This window comes from Somniosus microcephalus, chromosome 25, assembly GCF_052327205.1.
Source record: "Somniosus microcephalus isolate GS21.2 chromosome 25, FLI_Smic_1.0, whole genome shotgun sequence".
Taxonomy (NCBI): Eukaryota; Metazoa; Chordata; class Chondrichthyes; order Squaliformes; family Somniosidae; genus Somniosus; species Somniosus microcephalus.
Window position 1 is genome coordinate 26376506 of NC_141011.1, and position 23453 is coordinate 26399958.

At 43.7% G+C, this 23453-nt stretch overlaps 1 protein-coding gene across 3 annotated transcripts in view; it reads left to right on the forward strand.

Moving 5' to 3' along the window:
• The window catches only part of LOC147100557 (PR domain zinc finger protein 2-like), a 176181-nt gene that overhangs the window by 100562 nt on the left and 52166 nt on the right, over positions 1 to 23453 (forward strand). For 2 of the 3 annotated variants that reach the window (XM_085966927.1, XM_085966928.1), the window contains exons 5-6: positions 4820 to 4972; positions 17539 to 17665. In XM_085966927.1, the coding sequence (XP_085823053.1) occupies positions 4820 to 4972; positions 17539 to 17665 (280 nt within the window). The remainder of the gene's footprint in view (positions 1 to 4819; positions 4973 to 17538; positions 17666 to 23453) is intronic. The other variant, XM_085966929.1, reaches the window with a different exon arrangement.

Below are 23453 nucleotides of genomic sequence, written 5' to 3' on the forward strand. Positions count from 1 at the left end.
GAAAGACTTGCATTTATGTAGCGCCTTTCACGACCACCGGACGTCTCAAAGCGCTTTACAGCCAATAAAGTACTTTTGAAGAGGAGTCACTCTTGTAATGTGGGAAATGTGGCAGCCAATTTGCGCACAGCAAGCTCCCACAAACAGCAATGTGATAATGACCAGATATTTTTTTTGTTATGGTGGTTGAGGGATAAATATTGGCTAGTTCACTGGGGATAACTCCCCTGCTCTTCTTCGAAATAGTGCCATGGGATCTTTTACATCCACCTGAGAGAGCAGACAGGGCATCGGTTTAACGTCTCATCCGAAAGACGGCACCTCCGACAGTGCAGCAATCCCACAGCACTGCACTGGAGTGTCAACTTAGCTTTATGTGCTCAAGTTCCTGGAGTAGCCTTGTGGGGGAGGGAGGCCCAGGTGAATTGGACCCAAACTGCCTCAATCCTTTTTGAACTGCAACAAGCGAGCGTCTAACCACCACCCCTTGACATTCAACGGCATTACCATCACCAAATCCCCCACCATCAATATCCTGGGGGGTCACCATTGACCAGAAACTTAACTAGACCAGCCACATAAATACTGTGGCAAAAAGAGCAGGTCAGAGGCTGGGTATTCTGCAGCGAGTGTCTCACCTTCTGACTCCCCAAAGCCTTTCCACCATCTACAAGGCACAAGTAAGGAGTGTGATGGAATACTCTCCACTTGCCTGGATGAGTGCAGCTCCAACAACAGTCAAGAAGCTCGACATCATCCAAGACAAAGCAGCCCGCTTGATTGTCACCCCATCCACCACCTTAAACATTCACTCCCTCCACCACCGGCGTACCTTGGCTGCAGTGTGTACCATCTACAAGATGCACTGCAGCAACTCACCTAGGCTTCTTCCGCAGCACCTCCCAAACCCGTGACCTCTACCACCTAGAAGGACAAGGGCAGCAGGCGCATGGGAACACCACCACCTCCAAGTTCCCCTCCAAGTCGCACTCCATCCTGACTTGGAAGTTCCTTTATCGTCGCTGGGTCAAAATCCTGAAACTCCCTCCCTAACAGCACTGTGGGAGTGCCTTCACCACACGGACTGCAGCGGTTCAAGAAGGCGGCTCACCACCACCTTCTCGAGGGCAACTAGGGATGGGCAATAAATGCTAGCGTTGCCAGTGACGCGCACATCCCATAAATGAAAAAAAACAGTAAGTGCCACCCTGCTGCTATGTTCCCACTCATAAGCATCTTCCCTCCCCAACCTTTACACCCTCGGGTATCCACCACCACTTTCTCCATTGTCAGTGATTTGATTTCCTCAGGTAATGGACTGGTTAACATGTTCGTGTGAAATTAATTTATGTGCTGTTTTAATGCAATTAGTCTGTTTAAAAGGTTTTTTAATTGGTTTAATGCCATTATTAATCCATTTTAAACTGCATTAAAATCACACAAAGGGATTTTATGAGTTAACTAGTGTGCTATCTGAGGAAATGGAACCCCTAAGTGACCTCCAATAAATTGAATCTTAATTAGCTTGTACTGAATCTCACTGAACTAGTTATTTTTTTGGGAGGTGGAGGAAGGATTGGAGTGGAATTTTCCTATTCTGTGTGTGGTTACTAATTGAAGCCTGTACTCCTTACATTACTTTTGCTTTAATGCAAATATATATAACATTTGTGTTTAGTGCTGAACTTGTAAGAGCATATATTTTCCCCGATTTTCTTCTCATTTCCCCATCTTTCTTAACTCCCCTCCCCTGAAGTTGCTGACTCATACAATTCGGCGGGTGTCAACAGCTCTCCCACACCTTGACCTAATATCTATACTTCGTGTGAGAGCCTAGGCTCTTAGTGTTGGCAAAATCCTTTGAATGCTGGGGTTATCTCCGCCAAATCTGGTCCTGTCCTCACCTGATTATCATGTGCGAACTTTCCAGCAGGGAGCAAAGGTTAACGATGAACAACAGGAAACCTGGCTATTTTTCTTTTACTATACACCACCCCCACCCCAGTTTCTTAATCAGGCGTGCTAAGGCAAATTGTTGTGTCCCGAATATTGCTGAGATTAGCTAACTTGAACTGCACCTGGAACCGTCCTGGTTTGTATCCCTGGTACCACACAGGGCAGTGTATTTACCCAGTAAACCATCAGGGAAGCTGCAAAGTGTGTAATACGAGCAGCGAGTGAGTGGTTTGGTTAGTTTGAATGTTCCATACTGGTTGTCCCTAAGGTGTCCTCAGCTTTTGTTTGAAGGAGAGCAGGGATGAATTAGTCACACTCATATGACTGGCACAGTGGTCTCTGACACTGCTGTTACCTTGTTCTTTCTAACTCTTATGGATGACCTATAAGCTGCAAGGTTAAATAAATCTTTAATTCATTCTGCTTTAATAAAATATTTAAAAATAAAAATGAAATCCATGCCAGTTGTATTAATTGAGATATTATTGAGATCAATATTATGTAGAAATTACATGTTCACAGCAGGCGATAATGGAATAATTTTACAGACTTGAAGTAAAATTAAGATGGTGGTACCTAGACCTCCCGCGGGATTGATCTCCCCTGGTTAGTATTTCTAATAAAATCATAAGCATGTTCTTTTTGGAAAAACTGATCAGAAGGAATCATCATGCATTTCTTTACAATGTTGCTACTCAGGAAGGAATCCTCACTGGTCCTAAAACAAGCATGGAACTGATGATGCCCGCTTACAGGATCTCCACAAATCTCTCCCTGAACTGTGCCACATTAGAGGCTTTTCGCAACCCGTGGACACTGAAGGGGATTGAGTGCGTCATCCTCCATATTTAACGATAAATTTATTGGATATTAACCTCCGGTTTGAACAGAATATCTGTCATTTTATTAGTGGTGCCTTCCTTTGGGGACCACCCAAAATGATGGCACCCATCACCAGTCTGTAGAAAGTAGGACATTTGAGCTCAATTATCTTGCTGTCATAATATTGATCTAAGATATGTGTTCCATTCAAAAGAATGGTTGGAGGTCTTAATAAATATTAAACTAGCTTCAAATTACGGCATGCTATTATGGATTAAGTTTATGAAGTAATTTGCAGCAGTTTAGCAGTTATGTAGCTCCTTTTACCAATTACCCTTGTTTCTAGATCATTTTTAATTAATCACTGATGAAAATGTATGTCCTCACCAAGCAATCGATGTAATGCAATGTTAACAATAGCCGGATGATAAAATTCTAACAGAACTAGACAGACTAGATGCAGAAAGGATGTTCCCGATGGCGGGGAGTCCAGAACCAGGGGTCACAGTCTAAAGATAAGGGGTAAGCCATTTAGGACAGAGATGAGGAGGAATTTCTTCACCCAGAGAGTGGTGAACCTGTGAAATTCTCTACCACAGAAGGCAGTTGAGGCCAATTCATTAAATATATTCAAGAAGGACTTAGATTTATTTCTTAAGGCTAAAGGGATATGGGGAGAAGGCAGGGACAGGGTACTGAGTTTGGATGATCAGCCATGATCTCATTGAATGGCGGAGCAGGCTTGAGGGGCCGAATGGCCTACTCCTGCTCCTATCTTCTATGTTTCTATGATGTCTGGCATGATACCACAGAAAAAAGTATTATTCACTTTTTTTTAAAAAGTACTTAAAAAAGAAGTTGGTTACAAGATGAACAGGCTTGACCTTCAGTCTCAACCTTCATATGATCAGCCTATCATAGTGACCGACCACTAGCAGTTAAATATAGTCAACGATCTTTGCCTAGTTAGGAAATCTCTCCCCTCTTCTCCCACCAGTTTTACCTCCTATATGGTTAAGCAGTATGTGTGCATTTGCCTTTCTGTAGTTTGACACACATTTATTTTTCTAATTCTGAGGTTTGAGTCAGTATGACTGACCAGTTGTACCATTAGCGAGGTTCTTGTTGCCAATCCAGATAAGCTATGTCACTGGTCTGAACCCTGTGTTAGTCAACCATCAATGGCTTGCAGACATCTGTAGTTCAAGGTTGTATTGTCCACTTGTTTGTGTATTAGTGATGATAGTGCTAATCCAGTGACCCCTGTTGGAAAGTGCACATAGAGAGAGAGACAGTGGGATCTGACTCCGCTGTGATATCCTCTGTCGTTCACTAGCCTGTCACTTGGGCTGACATGTAAAGTATGGTCGCTTGGACGAATTAGCAGATGGCTGCTGCTGAGATTACAGTGTTGCTACACAGGAAGGAATCCTCACTGGTCCTAAACTAGCATGGAACTGATGATGCCCGCCAACAGGGTCTCCACAAATTTCTCCCTGAACTGTGCCACATTAGAAGCTTTCCACAACCTCTGGGCACTGAAAGGGATTGAGTGCATCATCCTCCAAATTTATCTTCACATCCTCCCCCGCCCACACTCACACACACGAAGAGCCAGCACATTCAGGAGAGGAGATGCATAAAACTAGTGAATTTACATATTGGTTGTTAGTTCATTTTTTTGGAGGGAATGGGGAGTTCTGTCTTAAAACTCTTACACATGAGTTCTTTTTGAGGGATTTAGTATATGTAGTGATTGCCCAAATACTTGGGAGAAGACCGGTCCAATTTGATTTTTTTTGTTGTGTTCGGTGCATAAGGGGACAGAATTAAAAGAATAAATAGTAAGTATAGACGCAATAAGTCCGACACATTCACAGTTTGCCTAATAAAATGAGGTGTACCATCCTCCTTCCCGGCTTTCCCCCCGGCCCCCTGCCAAAACCCACAAAACAAATGTTTTGTTGATGGTTACTAAACATTGGTGATGAGGACTGGCTCAGTACTTACCACTAACCAAGATCAACTCTCTCCTTTTCAGGTTTACTTCCCCCAATTCGGGTGGATGTGTATTGATGCCACAGATCCAAACAAAGGCAACTGGTTGCGGTACGTGAACTGGGCTCGCTCCTCCGATGAGCAGAACCTCTTCCCTCTGGAGATCAACAGGGCTATCTACTACAAAGTCTTCAAGGTAGCCGTATCCCTGTGATGTGAAGATAAATACACGTTCTCATAAAGTCGCATTCTCCCCTTGCCCACTTCACACGCACAAATGCAAACGTAGTCATAAATATGTGCGTGCACTTGTATTAAGTAAGCTTTGCGTTTTTTAGTAAGGATCCCTAGCTTAGACACTTGATTTTTTTTTTAAGAAGCTGCTTTGATCCCATTTCAACTCTTCATTCTCTCCCAATAGATTCCATAGTGCCTGTCTGTCTCTTCTTCCTCTTTATCCTTTTCCCATTCCCTGCCAAAAAGTAGAATTCAAATTATCTACAGTTCTGCGACTAGTGTTGCAAAAGCCTGTTGCATTTTTTTCCCTCCATTTTCTTTCACTTTGAAACACATCTGGAAAGAAACTGTTAGGCTCATTATCTAAGTGTTGTCACTTTATCGGATTTCATTTTGTTTTTGTGGAGACTTTTGAGTTACCAACTGTGTTTGGACGTATTTCTGGAGGTTTCATCCCACGAGCCCCTGCCTCCAAACATCTCATCCAGTCAAACAGCCTTTATTTCCCTTCTCCAATATTTTTATAACTAAAAAACAAAAGTGTTCAAAAGAAAATTTAAAAAATACAATTTTTTTTTAATGCCCCTTTTGGGTTTTCTCTTTGGGTGGCTTGCAGCAGTGTCCAGGGGATTAATCTTTTATTCCTGGATACGCCGGGACAATTCGGGAGGGTTGACAATCCTAGGGACCTTCCCAAGAAGGCTGAAAGCAGTGGCTGTGTTTTAACCTTGAAGCTTGTGTACAGTATGTAGTGATCCCTCTCCGCAATACAGCAGGTCCCAAAAACGTTCTCCACAGTAGCCACTAAGATGGGAAAGCAAATGTCAGTGACATACTTCGCAATAAAGTTTTTCAAACTATTTGTTTTCTGAAGTTTTTATTTTATGCATGCAGTCGTTGTTCTTGTGTTTACACCCAGTCAAAATAGATTTCAGTATTGTCAATTTATGTGCATTGAAAGAGTATTGCTGAAAACCATACCTTGGTCTCTATCTTCTCGTACTTAATATTGTGGCACTTGTATTGCGCAAACCTGTTTTGTACAACTTTGTTGTGACTACCCACAAGGTGAGTGTTGTGTGCAGTTAACCCTGACTCTAATCACACCAAGAAGTTGAGGTAGCCTCAGACTCCGTTAAGGAGATGTGCCAAGTTGCACATACAGTTTGGTGTCCACTTGAGGATGAACATTTGCAGCAAATCTTTTAAAATACTTGCTTTAGATTTTTCTCTTGCTTTTAATGTACAGAAGCTCCCCCAATGACCAAGTGGATAAAGGCCCCACGTGGTACAAAACCATAGGAATTAGAAGGCTCCAGTTTTGATTTCCTGGCTCTGTTGAGTTGGCTAATCTCAATTTGGATGATGCTGGGGCACTACAATTAGCCTTCATGTTCCTGAGTGACAGAGGTTACGCAGGCCAATTGTAGCTTAATTCTGCAGAATAATTTACATACACTGTATGGAGTTCTGTTTTGATGCTAAGGGGGAAAAATTTGGTTGATTAGTGCCTCCCATTAGCGCCCTAACGGGGCGCAAAGCAACTAGTGCCCGGGCGTGGCGATGTTTGCGCTGCTCGCGAAATTGACCAGACATTTTGCGGCGGCGCTAAACACTACTGCCACGATCTCCTGCGCCCGCAGATCGTGACGTCAGTTGAGCGTGCAACTCTCCGGTAGCGCCCCGGACCGGATATTTAGTGGCGCCCCCTGCCTTTCCGCCTGCCGCTAGCAACGACAGGTAGAGAGGAACGTTTTGCAGTCGGGAAGGGACTGGGGGAGCGCTATTTAAAGGCGGCCGCTTCCTGCCTTTTTTTGTCGGCGACATTTTTGCACCACGCATAGAGAGAGAGAGAGACTTCTGGAGAGAGTCAACGCTGTGTGAAGGAGTTTTGGGTACTGAGCAGCACTTTGCAGGTTCATTTTGATTTTACCTTGCATCGATTTAGAAGAGACAATGGGGACTGCACTCTGAGCTCTTTCCCTGGGCGCCGCCATTGTTATTTCCAGCAGGATTGATGTACAGGTCTCTCCAGGCCGAGATTCAAGGCTGCAATGAGCAGGGTGTGGCTGGAGAACAAGATCGACCCTCCCCTTTAAGAACTGGCCAGCGCCAGTGTGTCTGTGTTCCATTGCTGACTGACATCACATGAGCTTCGCCAACGCTCTGAGGTAGCGCCTCGCTCCTTGACATTAGTACCTTAAGAGAGGTGTGTAGCGCCTGATTTAGCGCTCAAATCGCCTCCAGGTGCAATAGAGGCCAAGTTTGCAGTCGGAGGCCATAATTAGCAGCAGGTGCTAAACTATGTGCCCAGCTGATAATTGTGCCCCAAACGGGGCGATACCGAGTTTCTCCTCCTAATTGTTTAATACAATCTACAGCATTACAACATTAAAAAAAAAACTGGGGAAACTATATGTGGCATAAATAGAATACACATCATCAAATGCTGTGCAATAATATTCCCACTTGTGGTGCTCTTTGGTTCAGATGATTGTATCCCATAGGATATTCTTCACAAACTGTTACTTGCTATGTGTGCTATCTATGTAATGCACAGCTCACACAATTATAGTCTTAACTCTCCTGTTGGCAGAAGCCTCGTGTATATACACAGGATTGAACTAAATGCATCCTGAAGACCCTTTGTGGTTATTCCAGTTTGCACAGCTATTCTACTTCGTACAACTTCTAAATCTCAACACTTTTTGCTAAATATCATTGTGTCAAGTTCAAGAAGTTATTTGGGAGGAATTTTCTGCCCCCCCCAAAAAAGGTAACATGCTGTAACTACACAGCAGGTCATTCAGCATCTGAAAGAACAAAGGTATCACAGAAACCCCACAGTGCAGATAGAGGCCATTTCGGCCCATCGAGCCTGCACCGACACATATCCCACCCGATCCCTGTAACCCCTACACCAACACATATCCCACCCTATCCCCGTAACCCCACGTATTTAATCCCCCTAACACCAAGGGTCAATTTATCATAGCCAATCAACCTAACCCACACATCTTTGGACTGTGGGAGGAAACCGGAGCACCCGGAGGAAACCCACGCAAACACGGGGAGAACGTGCAAACTCCACACAGACAGTCACCCAAGGCCGGATTCGAACCCGGGTCCCTGGCGCTGTGAGGCAACAGTGCTAACCACTATGATGATTAAGGTGGAGAACCTTTTCTTCTCCAAATGTTAATCTGAACAAGCAGTTTTAAGGGTCTTGCCTGAATAATGAACCTTTTTTTATGCTCTTTAAAGTGCTCAATGGACCTGCTATGTATTTCAGAAAAATCTCCATTAGTAACTGTATCTTTACTGTTACTGCACGTGCACAGATGCTTTTAGTGATTGCAGCATTTGATGTGTAACGTATCATTACTTTATAGATGTACAATATTTTTGTGAGGGCAGTGCCAATTACTCCCACTCTTTCCACTCCCTCTCCCCCTCTCCTCTTTCCCCCCCCCCCCCCAACTGATTTGCAAAAAGCTCTCGCTCTCCAAAACTGGTTTCTACAACTTCTCTGGCATATTCACCCATCCATGTTGGTACATCTCTGTTAACAATTTGTCAACTGATTTAAATAACTAAAATAGGAATCAGACTTTTGTGTGAATCCAAACAATGATGGATCTTTTACATTTAACTAGTTGATCTCCTGTGGTGTTACTCACAGATGGGGGAGGGGAATGTCACTCTTGCTGTAACTGTCTCCATTGCCTAATTCTTTGTCTTCAACTCCCTTTCTATTTGTTATCTATGCTATCAATCTCTTATTTTGCATGCTCTGGCTTTCTCTGATCCATGTGCTCTGGCTGTTCCACGTGCTCTTGCTTGCATTCACTTTGGTGCTCTCGTTCCGTTTTATTATTTGGGGTTGCAGCATTCTGCTTTGACTATCTATAGAGTTCTGTTTATTTCAAAAGCTCTGTTTCTGTTGTTTCTCTCCCCGCAAACTTCCCCCCCCCCCCCCCCAATTCCCAACCAAATTTCATGGCGGAAACAAAAAACATAGATTAACTTTAAACCCCATAGGAATGCTACACAAATGTGTTTCACATCCTCCATTAGACTTGGACACAAGGTAAAACCCCACAGGGGTGGTGGCATCCTGGTTGTTGCACGTAAGCATTAAGCTCATGTGAAGGCCAAAATCCATAAGGGATCTTGTGAGGCTTATTGGGCCTAAAACCTCTTATGGTGATAGTTTGCCTTATATCTGCTGTGTGAGGACAGTTGTTTCTCTTTTTCTAAACTACATTATTTGCTTTTTATAAAGATTAACAAAGATACACATCAAGAAGGATCGAAACATAGATTACTTCAAAATCTTGTCTTTAGATCACACACCCAATTTTAAAGTAGTAGTTTCAGTGAAACCATTTGTTGCGTTCCTCAAGGGGTGTAAAATACATAGGAAGGTGGCTTTGTGCACCAGATTTTAAAATACAAATATTAGGTGCTTCTAATCAACAAATGTGTTTTGATTTAATTGAATTTTAATTTCAATTGTCTTTATCCTGGTAAAGCAGCAGTGTTGCCACTTGAGCTGATGCACTTTAACTTTATATGAGGTGCTTTTTCCATGAGCTCAATTAATTCTTCAGTTTAAATTGCTCTTGCCCTTTACCATTGGTAGAATTGCAACCATCAGTACTTCACGCTTGTGTTACACAACTCAATGCTCTCTCTGGACCAGCCCCATTTTGGAAAGCTGGAATATATAATTGTACTGTTGGATTTTTTTTACAGTTCAAGTGAAGTAGGTCGAAGTGTAGTCACTATTGGTATGTAGACAAATGCATACAAGAAAGTACCACAGACAACATAAATGAATAAATAAATATTTATTTTTGTGGTATTGGATGATCCAGTTCCCTTGCTGATAATTGCCACTCTCTGATGAGAAACGAGCAGTTGGTAAAGTCTGTAGTTATTGGTAGCAGACATTTCTATTAGAAAGCAGTTCTATCTCCAACAACAAGCTGATGCTCTTGATTAATCAGGACTGATGTATGTAATCGCTGGTAATGTCTTGCCTAATAGCATTTTAACTGCAGGGCTAGTAAGCGTTTCACTGATGCACTGTAGAATCCTCCAGTGGCTGATTGGGAAATGCATTGTGTGATGCAGCACTGAAGCAGACAGACTAGGAAATTCCCAGGTTTTGATCCCTGCCCTATCCTGAGTTAGGTTGTGGTGTGCTACAACCGATCTCGGCATCATTAGCCTAGGGAGAGAAGAAAGATCAGCTAGGGATCTCTTCTGATAATATATTGAACCTTGCTGGATCAGCAGAATCCAGAAATTGAATTGCCACTAACTCATCACCATGCTGTAGAATTTTAAACAAAAATTAGATTTCTTACCATTTTTCACACCAGTTTTGAGGGAGGGAACTTGTTTGGAAGGGCAGTAAGACTCCCCCCCCCCCCCCCCCCCCCCCCCCCCCCACAGTATTCTCCCCTCCTCTTGAGGTACCAGCAGCCCTCCATTATCACGCTGGAATGATCATTATTCATTTGTGAGCTTGGATAGCGAATGTCATCTGGCTATTCACCAGAGGGATCATCAAAGTTCAGCCTGGAGTCCTCATCTGAATTTTAGTGCAAAGGCCAATTGTATGGTCCCCAAATGCATCTCTAGCTGACGTCAGCTAACTCACCACAGGCTTGGGACAAGTTTGTAAAACAGATACTGCTGCAAACTTCACAAGATCATGAGATAACTACAGATGAGGAAGGCCATTCAGCCCCTCTTAATTCATCCATCCATCCAGAAAGATTCCTCCACTACTTTATCTGAAAGTCCATTCCAAGTGTTGTTCACTCCGTGTGTAAAGAAGAATTTGCCTTTTACCAATTTGAACCTGCGTCCCCTTATTCTACTCTTGCAGTTTAATTTAACTTTTATCTTTTCCATTCCCATGACCATCTTGTATGCCTCTAAGAACACCTCTTGGATGCCTCATTTCCAGGCAGAAAAATCCAAGTTTCTTCAGCCATTCTCAAAACTCAGACCCCTGATACTAGGGATGATCAGCCTTGTGGCTCTTCTCTGCATTGCCTCCAGCACTTGAATATCTCCCTTGTTTCTTGGTGAGCAGAACTGGACCCTGTTAGATCCGTGGTTCAGTGGATAAAGAATTACACGGATGCTGTACATAAACAAACAACAGGTCTTTACTGGAGGAGGGTCATCTCTAGACTGGAGTACAGAGGCATGCGCACCGCTTATATACCGGTGTGGTTACTGCCGGTACTACAGTATACAGGAGCTGTAAAACGTAGTTCTGACTTAAAGCACATACACTACAATTCCTCCCTTTTTAGATTAATAATACCCCCTTAATATTCAAATAACAATTACATTTTTACATGTACATTCAATAACAAAAAGTCCATTTATAGATTCAGTCTTTGGGGCGGCTTCCTGACCCTTTCGGGATAGCGCCTTTCCGGAGGTTCTTGTTCTTGGTGCAGAGGCGATTCTGACCCCTTTTCATCGGGTAGTTCATCGGGTTCCACTGCTACTGGGTCTGAAGTAGATGCTACCGGTATGTCGGGTTCATCCCCAGGTACTCGAGACATGGGGTTGACGCCTTCCTGTGACGCTAAGATCTGATCGACGTGGCGTCTCTCAATGTTCTCCCCGACATCCACTGTGTACATTAATGGCCCCTGCTTTGTACATATCGTTCCGGGTTGCCACTTCTCTGTTCGATAGTCATGGGCCAAGACTGGTTGCCCTACATTGAAGCTCCTTGTCGGCTTCTCGTTGATGTGCTGGAATTGTTTGTCCTCAACATTTCTTCGCACATTTGGTCTGAGCAAGTCCAGACGAGATCTCAACCTTCGGTTAAAGAACATCATGGCCGGGGTCTGGTTGGTAACTGCATGTGTCGCGTTTCGGTAGGCTAATAAGAAATTGTCCATCTTATGCTGTAGTGGAATTTCCTCGTCACACATGGCCTTTATCGCCTTCTTAAAGGTTTGTACGAACCTCTCAGCCAATCCATTGGTGGCTGGATGATACGGGGCGGATGTGTAATGCCTTACCCCATACACAAACTGTGGTCCATTATCAGAGCAGATCTGCTCTGGCAACCCGTTTCTGGCAAATATGGTCCGTAGGACTGCAATCGTTTTCTCTGTAGTGGTTGAAGACATCTTTATCACCTCAGGCCACTTTGAATGAGCATCCACTGCTATTAAGAACATTGATTTCGCTGGTCCATTCATGGACTCAATGTGCACCTGTTGCCATGGAGAGGAGGGCCACTCCCATGGGTGTAGAGGGGCATGTGGTGGTGCATTTTGGACCTTCTGGCATCCTAAGCAGCTCTTAGTTAGGTCTTCGATTTGTTGATCGATTCCCGGCCACCACACATAAGCCCTAGCAAGGCTTTTCATTTTCACTCCCCCCAGATGACCTTCATGTAGCTCCTTTAGCACTCTCTCCCTTAACTTGGGTGGAATCACCACTCTGGATCCACACATCACTGTCCCCTGGCATACTGACAGCTGTTCTCTTCTGGATGAGAATGCTGGCAACAGTGAGTCGCCATGTGTTGGCCATCCCCTCACCGTCAATTCATATACCCGTGACAGCGTCGGATCATTGCGGGTCTCCTCTATATCCGCGTTCGTTACTGGCAATCGTTCAATTATCGACGAATAAAATATCTCGATGGGGTCCACTGCTGGTGCTTCCTCCACTGTAGGCAGTGGCAGGCGCGATAGCCCATCAGCGTTCCCATGCTGTTTCGTGCCTTTATATTCTATTTCATATTGATTCGCCCCTAGAAACAGGGACCATCTTTGTAACCGCTGTGCAGTCATCACTGGCACGCCCTTCTTTGGATTAAAGATGGAGACAAGTGGTTGGTGGTCAGTCAGCAAGGTGAACTTCTGCCCATGCAGATAATGGTTGAATTTTTTTACTCCCCATACTAGGCTGAGGGCCTCCCTGTCAATCTGGGCGTAGTTGCGCTCGGCTGAGGTTAGTGACCGAGACGCAAAGGCCACTGGCCTCTCCAACCCGTCTGGGAATTTGTGCGACAGCACCGCTCCAATGCCGTAGGGTGATGCATCACATGCCAAACGAATTGGTAGTGCTGGGTTGAAATGGGCCAACACCTCTTTTGATGTGATCGATTCTTTACACCTCTGGAAAGCTCGTGTTTGTGTTGGTTCCTTTTATGGAACTTAAATCGTTCTGCTATCAGCAGCGGTGTGGGGTTTAAGTGGTCCTGTAGGATTTCTACTATGCTTCCAAAATCTTTGTTTACCGGCTTCTCTGGGGTTGTTAGATTTCGCAGTAACCCATAAGTTTTTGCACCCATGGAATTTAACAGAACCAGTGCTTTATTAGCATCTGGCACTTCATTCGCCTTGCAGTACACCTCAATACGTTCCACATATGTCGCCCAATCTTCGACTTCATTGTCGAACGTAGAGATACTGCCACTCTTCGGCATCCTTGGTTGTGCGTTAACTATCACCAATGGCGCCTCCCGCGCTTCCCCTCCTTCTCCGCTGGCACAAAATGGTGTCTCCCGCACTCTCCCTGCTACTCAATGGCGTCTCCCCTTGCTTCGCCCCGCGGACCCTGATCAGCCCGTGATCCCTGGCTGTGCTCTGCGCGTTCTTCTCTTGATATTTGTCGACGCCGCTCAGTCTAGAACCCGGCTGTTTCTTACCCTCGCTCCGGTTTTGCAGTATTTTTCCATGACGCCGCTCGGTGATCAACCCCCGGCTGCGCCCTGCTCTCTTCACCCTTTTTCTTACCCCGTCGACGCTGCCCGGCGCGCTCTCTCTCTGCCGTCGGTTGGCTCCAGCCGCCGCTGCTCGGGAAGGGTCTGCTCAGGACCTGTCGTCTGTCTCTTACTGCTCGTTGTGGCTGGGGAACCAAGCCCGGCTCTCCACAGCCTCCCCAGCGAAGTTGGATCTCTGCCTGACTGCTGGGCGGTTGCTCGCGGTCGACGCCCGTATTCCTGGACTGGACTTTTTTTGTTTTTTTTGTTTAATGTTGCAGGTAGATTCGCATCAACACTCGTCGCCACTGTTAGATCCGTGGTTCAGTGGATAAAGAATTACACGGATGCTGTACATAAACAAACAACAGGTCTTTACTGGAGGAGGGTCATCTCTAGACTGGAGTACAGAGGCATGCACACCGCTTATATACCGGTGTGGTTACTGCCGGTACTACAGTATACAGGAGCTGTAAAAAGTAGTTCTGACTTAAAGCACATACACTACAGACCCAATACTCGATGTGTGGTCTATCCAGAGCAGTACAAAGTGTTATCACTCCGTGCTCTACTGTTTGACTGTGTAGTTCAACATTCTGTTACCTTGTTGATTGCTGCCGTGCATTGATTGAACATGTTTAGCATAAAGTCTACTAAAACTCCTAGTTCTCTGTCAGCTTCACTCTAAGCTAACTCAGCACCATTTGTGGAGTACACATATTATATCAAGCTTGCTGCAGAAAAAGGCATGTGACTGGTATGCCCACTTGCATATTTCTTCCAATGCATTCTGTGACTTCTGAGCCGGTCTTCCAAGTCCACTGCTCCTCCTAGTTTGGTATCGTGTACAAATTTGACCACTTTGCACTGAATTTCTGAATCCAGGCCATTTATGTAAATTAGAAACAGTAGTGGTCTCAACAATGAGTCCTGAGGCAACCTTTCCCACTCTAACATAACTCCTGTAGGAAGTACTTGTTTCCTAACCTTGCCAGTTTCATATCTGTTCTCAAGGTTTACCCATGTATTGAGTCATGTTATCACGTGATATACTGTCATTACTATTGTAGCTGTGTTTTCTTCCCCCTCCCTAAGCCCCCCCCCCCCCCTCCCCAAGAGCTAATTGAATAATTTAGCACGTACAGGTACCATATGAAAGTAACGATGATGTGGGGATAAGGCAATTTTTTAGGGGGGTGGAAAGTGAACAATAGGGTCTGTAGTGACTTCCAACATCTATCTACATATAATAAAATGACAGTTTCCATAACAAACTGGGCTTCAGTTTCCAATTTGATAAGGAAAGACTTTCACAGTAAAATAGAGAGAGATATATAAATTCCCCTATTTTTTCCCCGCTGATATCGGAATTAGCTTTTGAAAAATATATAATTGCGTTGTTATTTTCAACATTCAACCCATCCATGACTTACAAACAGCCCAGTGGACTAAACCACTCATACACAGATCCCCTTTTTGAACTATAGAGATACCAGAGAATAATTATTAGCTTCATGAATTTTGAGTTTAGTTTACCAACTATCTTAGGGTCACTGTGGGAGTCAAATACGCTGTAGGCTGCCACCTGCTACTTGCCAAGGAGGGGGAAGAAGGATCGAAGCTCCTGGAATTTGTGATGTTCCAGCCAGAGAAAATTCCAAAGCGTAGCACCCTATTCCTGATCAGTGGTCATTGATTACTGCATAGGAGGTCCAACAACATACCCTTCAGGTCCAAGTAGCATCTCCACTGGGACACTAAGCTGGTTTTATTTGATATATTCCCCCCAGCGCACTCGTTATTTTATGGTTGAGGAATTGCAGGTTCCAGCATTGTGTGTTTAATATGACACATACTCATCTGATATGTAGTTCCTCCCACTAATTTAATTATTTAGTTTTAGCACACCATATTCACAGCAAATCCAGTTCAAAGTGAGGTTTGTCAGTAACTGATAATAGCCATTAATTGCTTAGGAGACAGTCAGCCTTTTGTCATCAGATATCATACATGCTATAGGTGCCATTAGCTCTTTTTTGAAAACACTGAAGAATCTAGCATAGATAGAACCACTCGGCCAGCCAATTTAACCATGTCTGGACCCTTTAGGTAAGTCAGGATTCTTAAAAATTTCATGTGGAAGATATCCCTGAAGAATTCAATGCCATTTAATAAGCAGAGGGAAGGACACTCCAGGCTATTGATAAGACCAGAATAGTGTATGTTCTGATTTTAAATGTTGTCTCTGTTGTCTGCATTCCATATCTTGCCCATATATTTATACCAATCTTTTGTGGTAGGGTTTACATAGTACAAGCTAAACTGATTAGATTTCTTACTGCTTCAGTTGCTTTCTATTAAAACCCTATGTAGTGTCTGACATACAGACAGTAACTGTAGTGTACATGTGCAGGGAAGAGTTGAGAGGTGATCACAGCTGCTCCCACTGAGATGATGTGGGGACAGCTCTAAAGTTAACTCAATGTATGTGCTGAATGAGATTGATCACAATATTGTATTGAAATGTTCAACTTGAAAATAAGTGCTAAAGGTTGTATTATCTGTTCATCCCAGGCTATTGTAAAAGTAAATTTTCATGAAGATTGGCACGTTTGTTAAGAAATTACTGCCGGGGCCAAAATGATATTAAAACATTGTTGTTTTACATTGTGAAACATAAAGGCTTTCTAGGGAACAAAACTGTAAACTTAAACTGCTTGTGCTAAATTCAGCTGAAACACATCTAATGTGTTCTTTTCTTTTTTTAACATTTTCATGGTAATATGTAGCTAAGAGGCATTGTGTCCTTGTGAAGTACCTGTCAATGCTTTTTACCAGGTGGTGTGAAAGGAGCACAATGGCATGAACAGTGACACAATAATATCATTGTATTGTCCATAGCACAGCGAGTTTACCCAGTGGGTTACTAAACTGTACAGACCAGAAAGGTCCCAAATTCAATCCCCTGTCTGTGTTGAATTAGCTGATCTCAGCCAGGGCAATGGTGGCATCACTACAATTGACTTCAGCATCCCTGGATTATGGAGGAGAAAATCAGCCAGGATTCACGCTCATGGTGGCTATCTAATGACCCCTATTGGATTCACTGCTGAGACTCACACATGAATTGTGGTTACCTGAGCAAGATACTGGAGGGTGACCATTGCCTGTGGGACTGCAGCCTACCAAGCAGAGGAAGCGAGCAAGTGGGGGAAAAAATAAACTTGGCCTTGCAGAAGTACTTGCTGCAGTGCGAGCAGTCAACACAAGTGCATTCTAGGTATATTTTTTAGCCGAAGTGATGCCTCTAAAAATGTAGTTTTTAGTTCTTGCGTACAATGTTGACGTGGGGAAATATTAGGAGTGAGATTTATAATCTGAGTGAGACAGATTGTAGACCTGTTTTGAAGGCATGGAGCTGGTTTTATTTTGTGAAGTATGTCTCTCCTTATCTAATGTTGATGTAGTCCTCCAACCACCAGGGGTTGCAGTATTCTGCTGAACCTTCAATACCAAGTACACCCTCTTGTGCTAATGCAGTGCTTTTGTTAAGAACCACTTCCCAGTTGTATTGAGATTAGCACTGGTTCAAAGAGTGCTTCCTGTTGGAGTGTAATCATATCACAGCCAGGGAATAGTTCTGTACTCGGGTGTAGAGCAGTGTTTAAGCTATCCAGGCCCCACAGCCTGCATCGGGGAACCTTGACTGCTTTTTTTTACAAGCCTGGCACTGATTGGTGCTATTTTTTTAATCCTGTCTATAGCCAATCCAGCCAGGGGAAGAACTGTTGGTGTGGTACAATGGGGAAGACAACCCAGACATTGCAGCTGCTCTAGAGGAAGAGAGAAGTAACAAGCTGAACAAGAGAAGCTCACCCAGAGGCAGGAAAGGTAAGGGAAGCTTCATAGTTCTTTTGGGTTGGTGACTGGGTGGGGCGAGTGCAGTAAAATGTACCTCCTACTCTCCAGAGTGATCTGGGGAGCAGGAGAAAGAGGAAATAATTTTGAGTTTTAAAAGTGCTGTAAGACTGCATGAAGTGAGCTCAGTTAACTGCAGTTGTGCTTTAGGAGTGGCACAGGAATGTCAGTTAGAGAAATGTGACTGGATGACCTTCCCAGGCTTCAGACTCCGGCAGTGTGGTAGAGGAACATTAAAATGCAGAGATACTGCTCCAGACATTTCTCATTTAAAGCTGTACTGTTTCTCTTCAGGTTTTTTTTGAAAAATTCTAGACATGGCCTCAAAAAACTATTTAAGCTCACTTTTTTAACAGTTTGAGGATTTGTAAATGGGGCAGAGGTTTGTGATTGTGACTTTTAGAAATGTTTGCTTAAACAAAGATGGCTCTTTTTTGTGTGGGAGACAGTGTTGGGAGTGTAGAAGCAGATTGAAGTGTGCTAGTAAATAGTGTTATGTAAGCAGTTTCTGATTTCAGAGGCCTACAAAATGGATGCAGCTGCATAATAATTCACTGAATAACTTGATTGTTCCCAGCATTTTACATCAAACCAAATGTTATTCGATCTTTTATCGCAGAATCCTGAAACACTGTACAAAAAAAACCCAGCATGAAGTGCTTTTTAAAATCTTGTATAAAGGTCCAACTGTCCTGAACAAATAGATTTTTTTTTCCTTCCTCCCAATACAATATTTTAACTTTATTTGTCCCCTTCCGGTCATCAAAGCACTTCTGTGAAATATTTTTTTCCCAGAGAATGGCTGCAAAAAAAAATTAGCACTAAATAGTTGTTTGTAAAATGATTAAGACTCCCCTTACCTGACTTTAAACTACAAAACTCTTAGTCATTTTTTTTTCTTTTCAAATAAAACTGCGTTTGTTGGCAAAAGAAATAAAACTGGTAAACAATGTTTCATTTATTTGTTCTATTTGGGGGTGGGGGAGAGAATAGGAATGCATTTTCTGTTCTCTGTTCAAAGTTGACCAGAGTACAAAAGGATGATGACTCTTGGGTTAATTTAGAATTTATTAAGGCTGATGTGGAATGCGTTTGCAGTTAGTTGCAACGTAACTCTTTCCCCCCCCCCCCTTTAAAATTGCATCTCCATATCGAACATTTAAGAACAGTGCTGCAGTTACGCTGTTTCAAAGAAAAATCTTGTCAGTGTTACCATTTGTAAAAAAAAATTGATAGCAGCAAGGTACTGATCCAAATCTGCCTCAAGGTCCATAAAGGAATTGTTCCAAGAGATTTTTTTTCAAACCACATTTAGGGGAAAGAAATAGTTTGTGCAAACCAAAAATATTTCAAATAAAATTTAGCTGAATTAAAATTTGAGCGTTGATGAAATCTGGGAGTTGCTCTGTGTCCCTCACCAGGAAGTAGGAATTCTACAAAGAAAAGCGGCTGCAGCAGGGATCCTACTTCCAAGTGCTGTGAATCTTGATAATACACAGCTGGTTTGCCAAGGAATGTTGTGCTTAGACCTGCGTTTCTGTAGACGGCCTATGTAAAAAGCACCAGCTTGTAATATTTATACCAAAACCATTTTAGTCACCCATGGAGTCTGCAGTAACTTAAAACTGTTTTACAAACCAGGATTCTTTACAAAAATGTTTGTGTATTGTTGATCATTTAAATCAGGAATTGTGGATCATGGAAGCTGGTTTGGGACAATCGAATTCTGTAAAATGAATTTTATGTTGGTAGATTGGGATTCTGTACCTGGATCAGAATTCTTGGGGCACCACTCGTTAGCCAGAGACCCCCGATAGAAAGTGTATCTGTGTGGACATTGAGCAAAGGCCCTTGCTGATTTTTCTCCTCCCTAGCCTAGGGGCACTGAGGCCAATTGTGGCATCCCAACTGCTGCTCCAGCTGAGATGTGTTAACTACGCACCGAATCAGCAAGGTCTTGATGCTCCTTCCAGATTTTACAACTGCATTAACTGTGTCTTACTGATTTTGCTGTCAAAAGGTCAAGGACTCTTTTTTTTTAAGAAAAAAGCCTTGTGCCACAAAAAAAATGAATAGAATGCGTCTCATGAATAGAACATGTCACGAAAATTGGTTGTTTTGTGAAAATAAGCTGTTAGCAAATCAAACTCGAATCTCTCACCCTCTGAATATGGGAGGCTGCATTTGTAGTCTTGTAGCACACTTCTGGTCAACGATATCATTTTGTAATTCTACAAGATAAACTGCTATATAAATGAGTCCTTCATGTCGCTCAGCAAAATCTCAAAGCACTTCAGATACAGTTAATTATTTTGAAGTTCAGTGACTTATAAGGCAAGTCTGGCAGCTATTTTTGCACAGGGCAAAATAGCACGAACAACAGTGAAGTGACCGACTAGTTACTGATTTTGGTGGTGGCGACCAGAGAAGGATCGTTGGCCAGGATGCTAGGAGAACATCCTGCATTTCAAATAGTGCCGTGGGATCTTCAACATGCATCAGGATGTATAGTGAAGCCTCCGTTTAGCATCTCACCCGAAGGGCAGCATCTCCGACAATGCAGCACTCCCCCAGTACTGCACTAGTGTGCCAGACTAGATTATGTGCTGAAGTCCTGAATTGAGCCTTAAAGCTGCAAAATCAACTGACATAGCAACAGGAGTAGGCCATTTAGCCCCTCGAGCCTGTTCCGCCATTGAATGAGATCATGGTGGATCTGTGACCTAACTCCATATACCTGCCATTGCCCCATATCCCATAATATTTTTGGTTAACAAAAATCTATCAATCTCTGATTTAATATTAACAATTGACCCAGCATCAATTGCCATTTGCTGAAGAGAGTTCCAAACTTCTACCACCCTTTGCGTGTAGAAGTGTTTCCTAATGTCACTCCTGAAAGGTCTGGCTCCAATTTTTAGACTATACCCCCTAGTCCTAGACACCCCAACCAGCAGAAATTGTTTCTTTCTCTCTACCCTATCAGTTCCTCTTAATATCTTGAAAACTTCGATCAAATCACCCCTTAACCGTCTAAATTCTAGGGAATACAACCCTAGTTTGTGTAATCTCTCTTCGTAATTTAACCCTTGGAGTCCAGGTAATCTCTCCCTGGTAAATCTACGCTGCACTTCCTCCAAGGCCAATATATCCTTCCTAAAGTGTGGTGCCCGGAACTGCTCTCAGTAATCCAAATGTGTCTAACCAGGGCTTTGTATAACTGTAGCCACGGCCTTGTATTCGAGTCCTCTAGAGAATAAGGCCAGCATTCCATTAGCCTTTTTGATTATTTTCTGTACCTGTCCATGACATTTTAATGATCTATGTACATGGACCCCCCCAAATCTCTTTGGACCTCATCTGTTTCTAGTTGTTCACCCTTAGAAAGTACTGTGTTCTATCCTTTTTAGGTCCAAAGTGGATGACCTCACATTCGCCTACATTGAAATGGATTTGCCCATTCGCTTAATCTATTAATATCTTTGTAATTTTATGCTTCCATCTGCACTGCTTACAATGCCGCCTATCTTTGTGTCATCGGCAAACTTGGGTATGTGGCTTTCTATCCCATCATCGTAAGTCGTTAATAAATATGGTAAATAGTGGAGGCCCCAACACACATCCTTGCGGGACACTGCTAGTCACATCCTGCCAATTAGAGTACCTGCCCATTATCCATACTTTCTGTCTCCTGCTGCTCGGCCAACTACCTAATCAAGTCAATAATTTGACTCCAAAGCAGGAGTGCCACCATTAGAGCCAGATTGACTATCTTGATTTTTCTTTCCCCATATGGCATGCATATTGCTCAGTTTGATGTCTACTGATACTAGAGATGCATCCAAAGCTTTGAATAATGGTAGTAAACAGTTTGAGCAAGGCATAAGTGCGTTTCCAGAGAAACGAAAGAACTTGCATTTATATAATATCTTTCAAGTCCTGAAGACTTCCCAAAGTGCTTTTCAGCCAATGAATCACTTTTGAAGGGCAGTCACTGTTGTTACTTGGGCTAACATAGGAGCCAGAAAGATAAATGACCCCAATTAATCTATTTTTGTTGCTGTTAACAGAAAGACGTGCTTTTCTGTTAACGCCTTTCACAACCTCAGGACGTCCCAAAGCGCTTTACAGCCAATGCACTGCTTTTGAAGTGCAGTCACATGTAATGTAGGAAATGTGGCAGCCAATTTGCGCACAGCAAGCTCCCACAAACAACAATTTCATAATGACCAGATAATCTGTTTTTGTGATGTTGATTGAGGGATAAATATTGGCCAGGACACCGGGGATAATTCCCCTGCTTCTCTTTGAAATAGTGCCACGGGATCTTTTACGTCCACCTGAGTGTAGACAGGGCCTCGATTTAATGTCTCATTCAAAAGACAGTACCTGCAACAGTGCAGCACTCCCTCAGTACTGCACTGGAGTGTCAGCCTAGGTTTTTGTGCTCCAGTCTCTGGAGTGGGAAAGTTTTTTTTAATTTGTTCATGTGATCTGGGCGCCGCTGGCAAGGCCAGCATTTATTGCCCATCCTTAATTGCCCTTGAGAAGGTGGTGGTGAGCCGCCGCCTTGAACCGCTGCAGTCTGTGTGGTGAAGGTACTCCCACAGTGCTCTTAGGGAGGGAGTTCCAGGATTTTGACCCAGCGACGATGAAGGAACGGTGATATACTTCCAAGTCAGGATGGTGTGACTTGGAGGGAACTTGGAGGGGGTGGTGTTCCCATGCGCTTGCTGCCCTTGTCCTTCTAGGTGGAAGAGGTCGCGGGTTTGGGAGATGCTGTCGAAGAAGCCTTGGCGAGTTGCTGCAGTGCATCTTGTAGATGGTACACACTGCAGCCACGGTACGCTGGTGGTGGAGGGAGTGAATGTTTAAGGTGGTGGATGGGGTGCCAATCAAGCGGGCTGCTTTGTCCTGGATGGTGTCGAGCTTCTTGAGTGTTGTTGGAGCTGCACTCATCCAGGCAAGTGGAGAGTATTCCATCACACTCCTTACTTGTGCCTTGTAGATGGTGGAAAGGCTTTGGGGAGTCGGGAGGTGAGACACTCGCTGCAGAATACCTAGCCTCTGACCTGCTCTTGTTGCCACAGTATTTATGTGACTGGTCCAGTAAAGTTTCTGGTCAATGGTGACCCCCCCAGGATGTTGATGGTGGGGGATTTGGCGATGGTAATGCCGTTAAATGTCAAGGGGCGGTGGTTAGACTCTCGCTTGTTGGAGATAGTCATTGCCTTGCACTTCTGTGGCACGAATGTTACCTGCCACTTATCAGCCCAAGCCTGAATGTCGTCCAGGTCTTGTTTCATGCGGGCATGGACTGCTTCATTATCTGAGGAGTTGCGAATGGCACTGAACACTGCAGTCATCAGCAAATATCCCCATTTTTAACCTTATGTTGGAGGGAAGGTCATTGATGAAGCAGCTGAAGATGGTTGGGCCTAAGACACTGCCCTGAAGAACTCCTGCAGTGATGTCCTGGGGCTATGATGATTGACCACCAACCACCACAACCATCTTCCTTTGTGCTATATATTACTCCAACCAGTGGAGCGTTCCCCCCCCCCGATTCCCATTGACTTCAGTTTTACTAGGGCTCCTTGATGTCGAGGGCAGTCACACTCACCTCACCTCTGGAATTCCGCTCCTTTGTCCATGTTTGGACCAAGGCTGTAATGAGGTCTGGAGTCGAGTGGTCTTGGCGGAACCCAAACTGCGCATCAGTGAGCAGGTTATTAATGAGTAAGTGCTGCTTGATAGCACT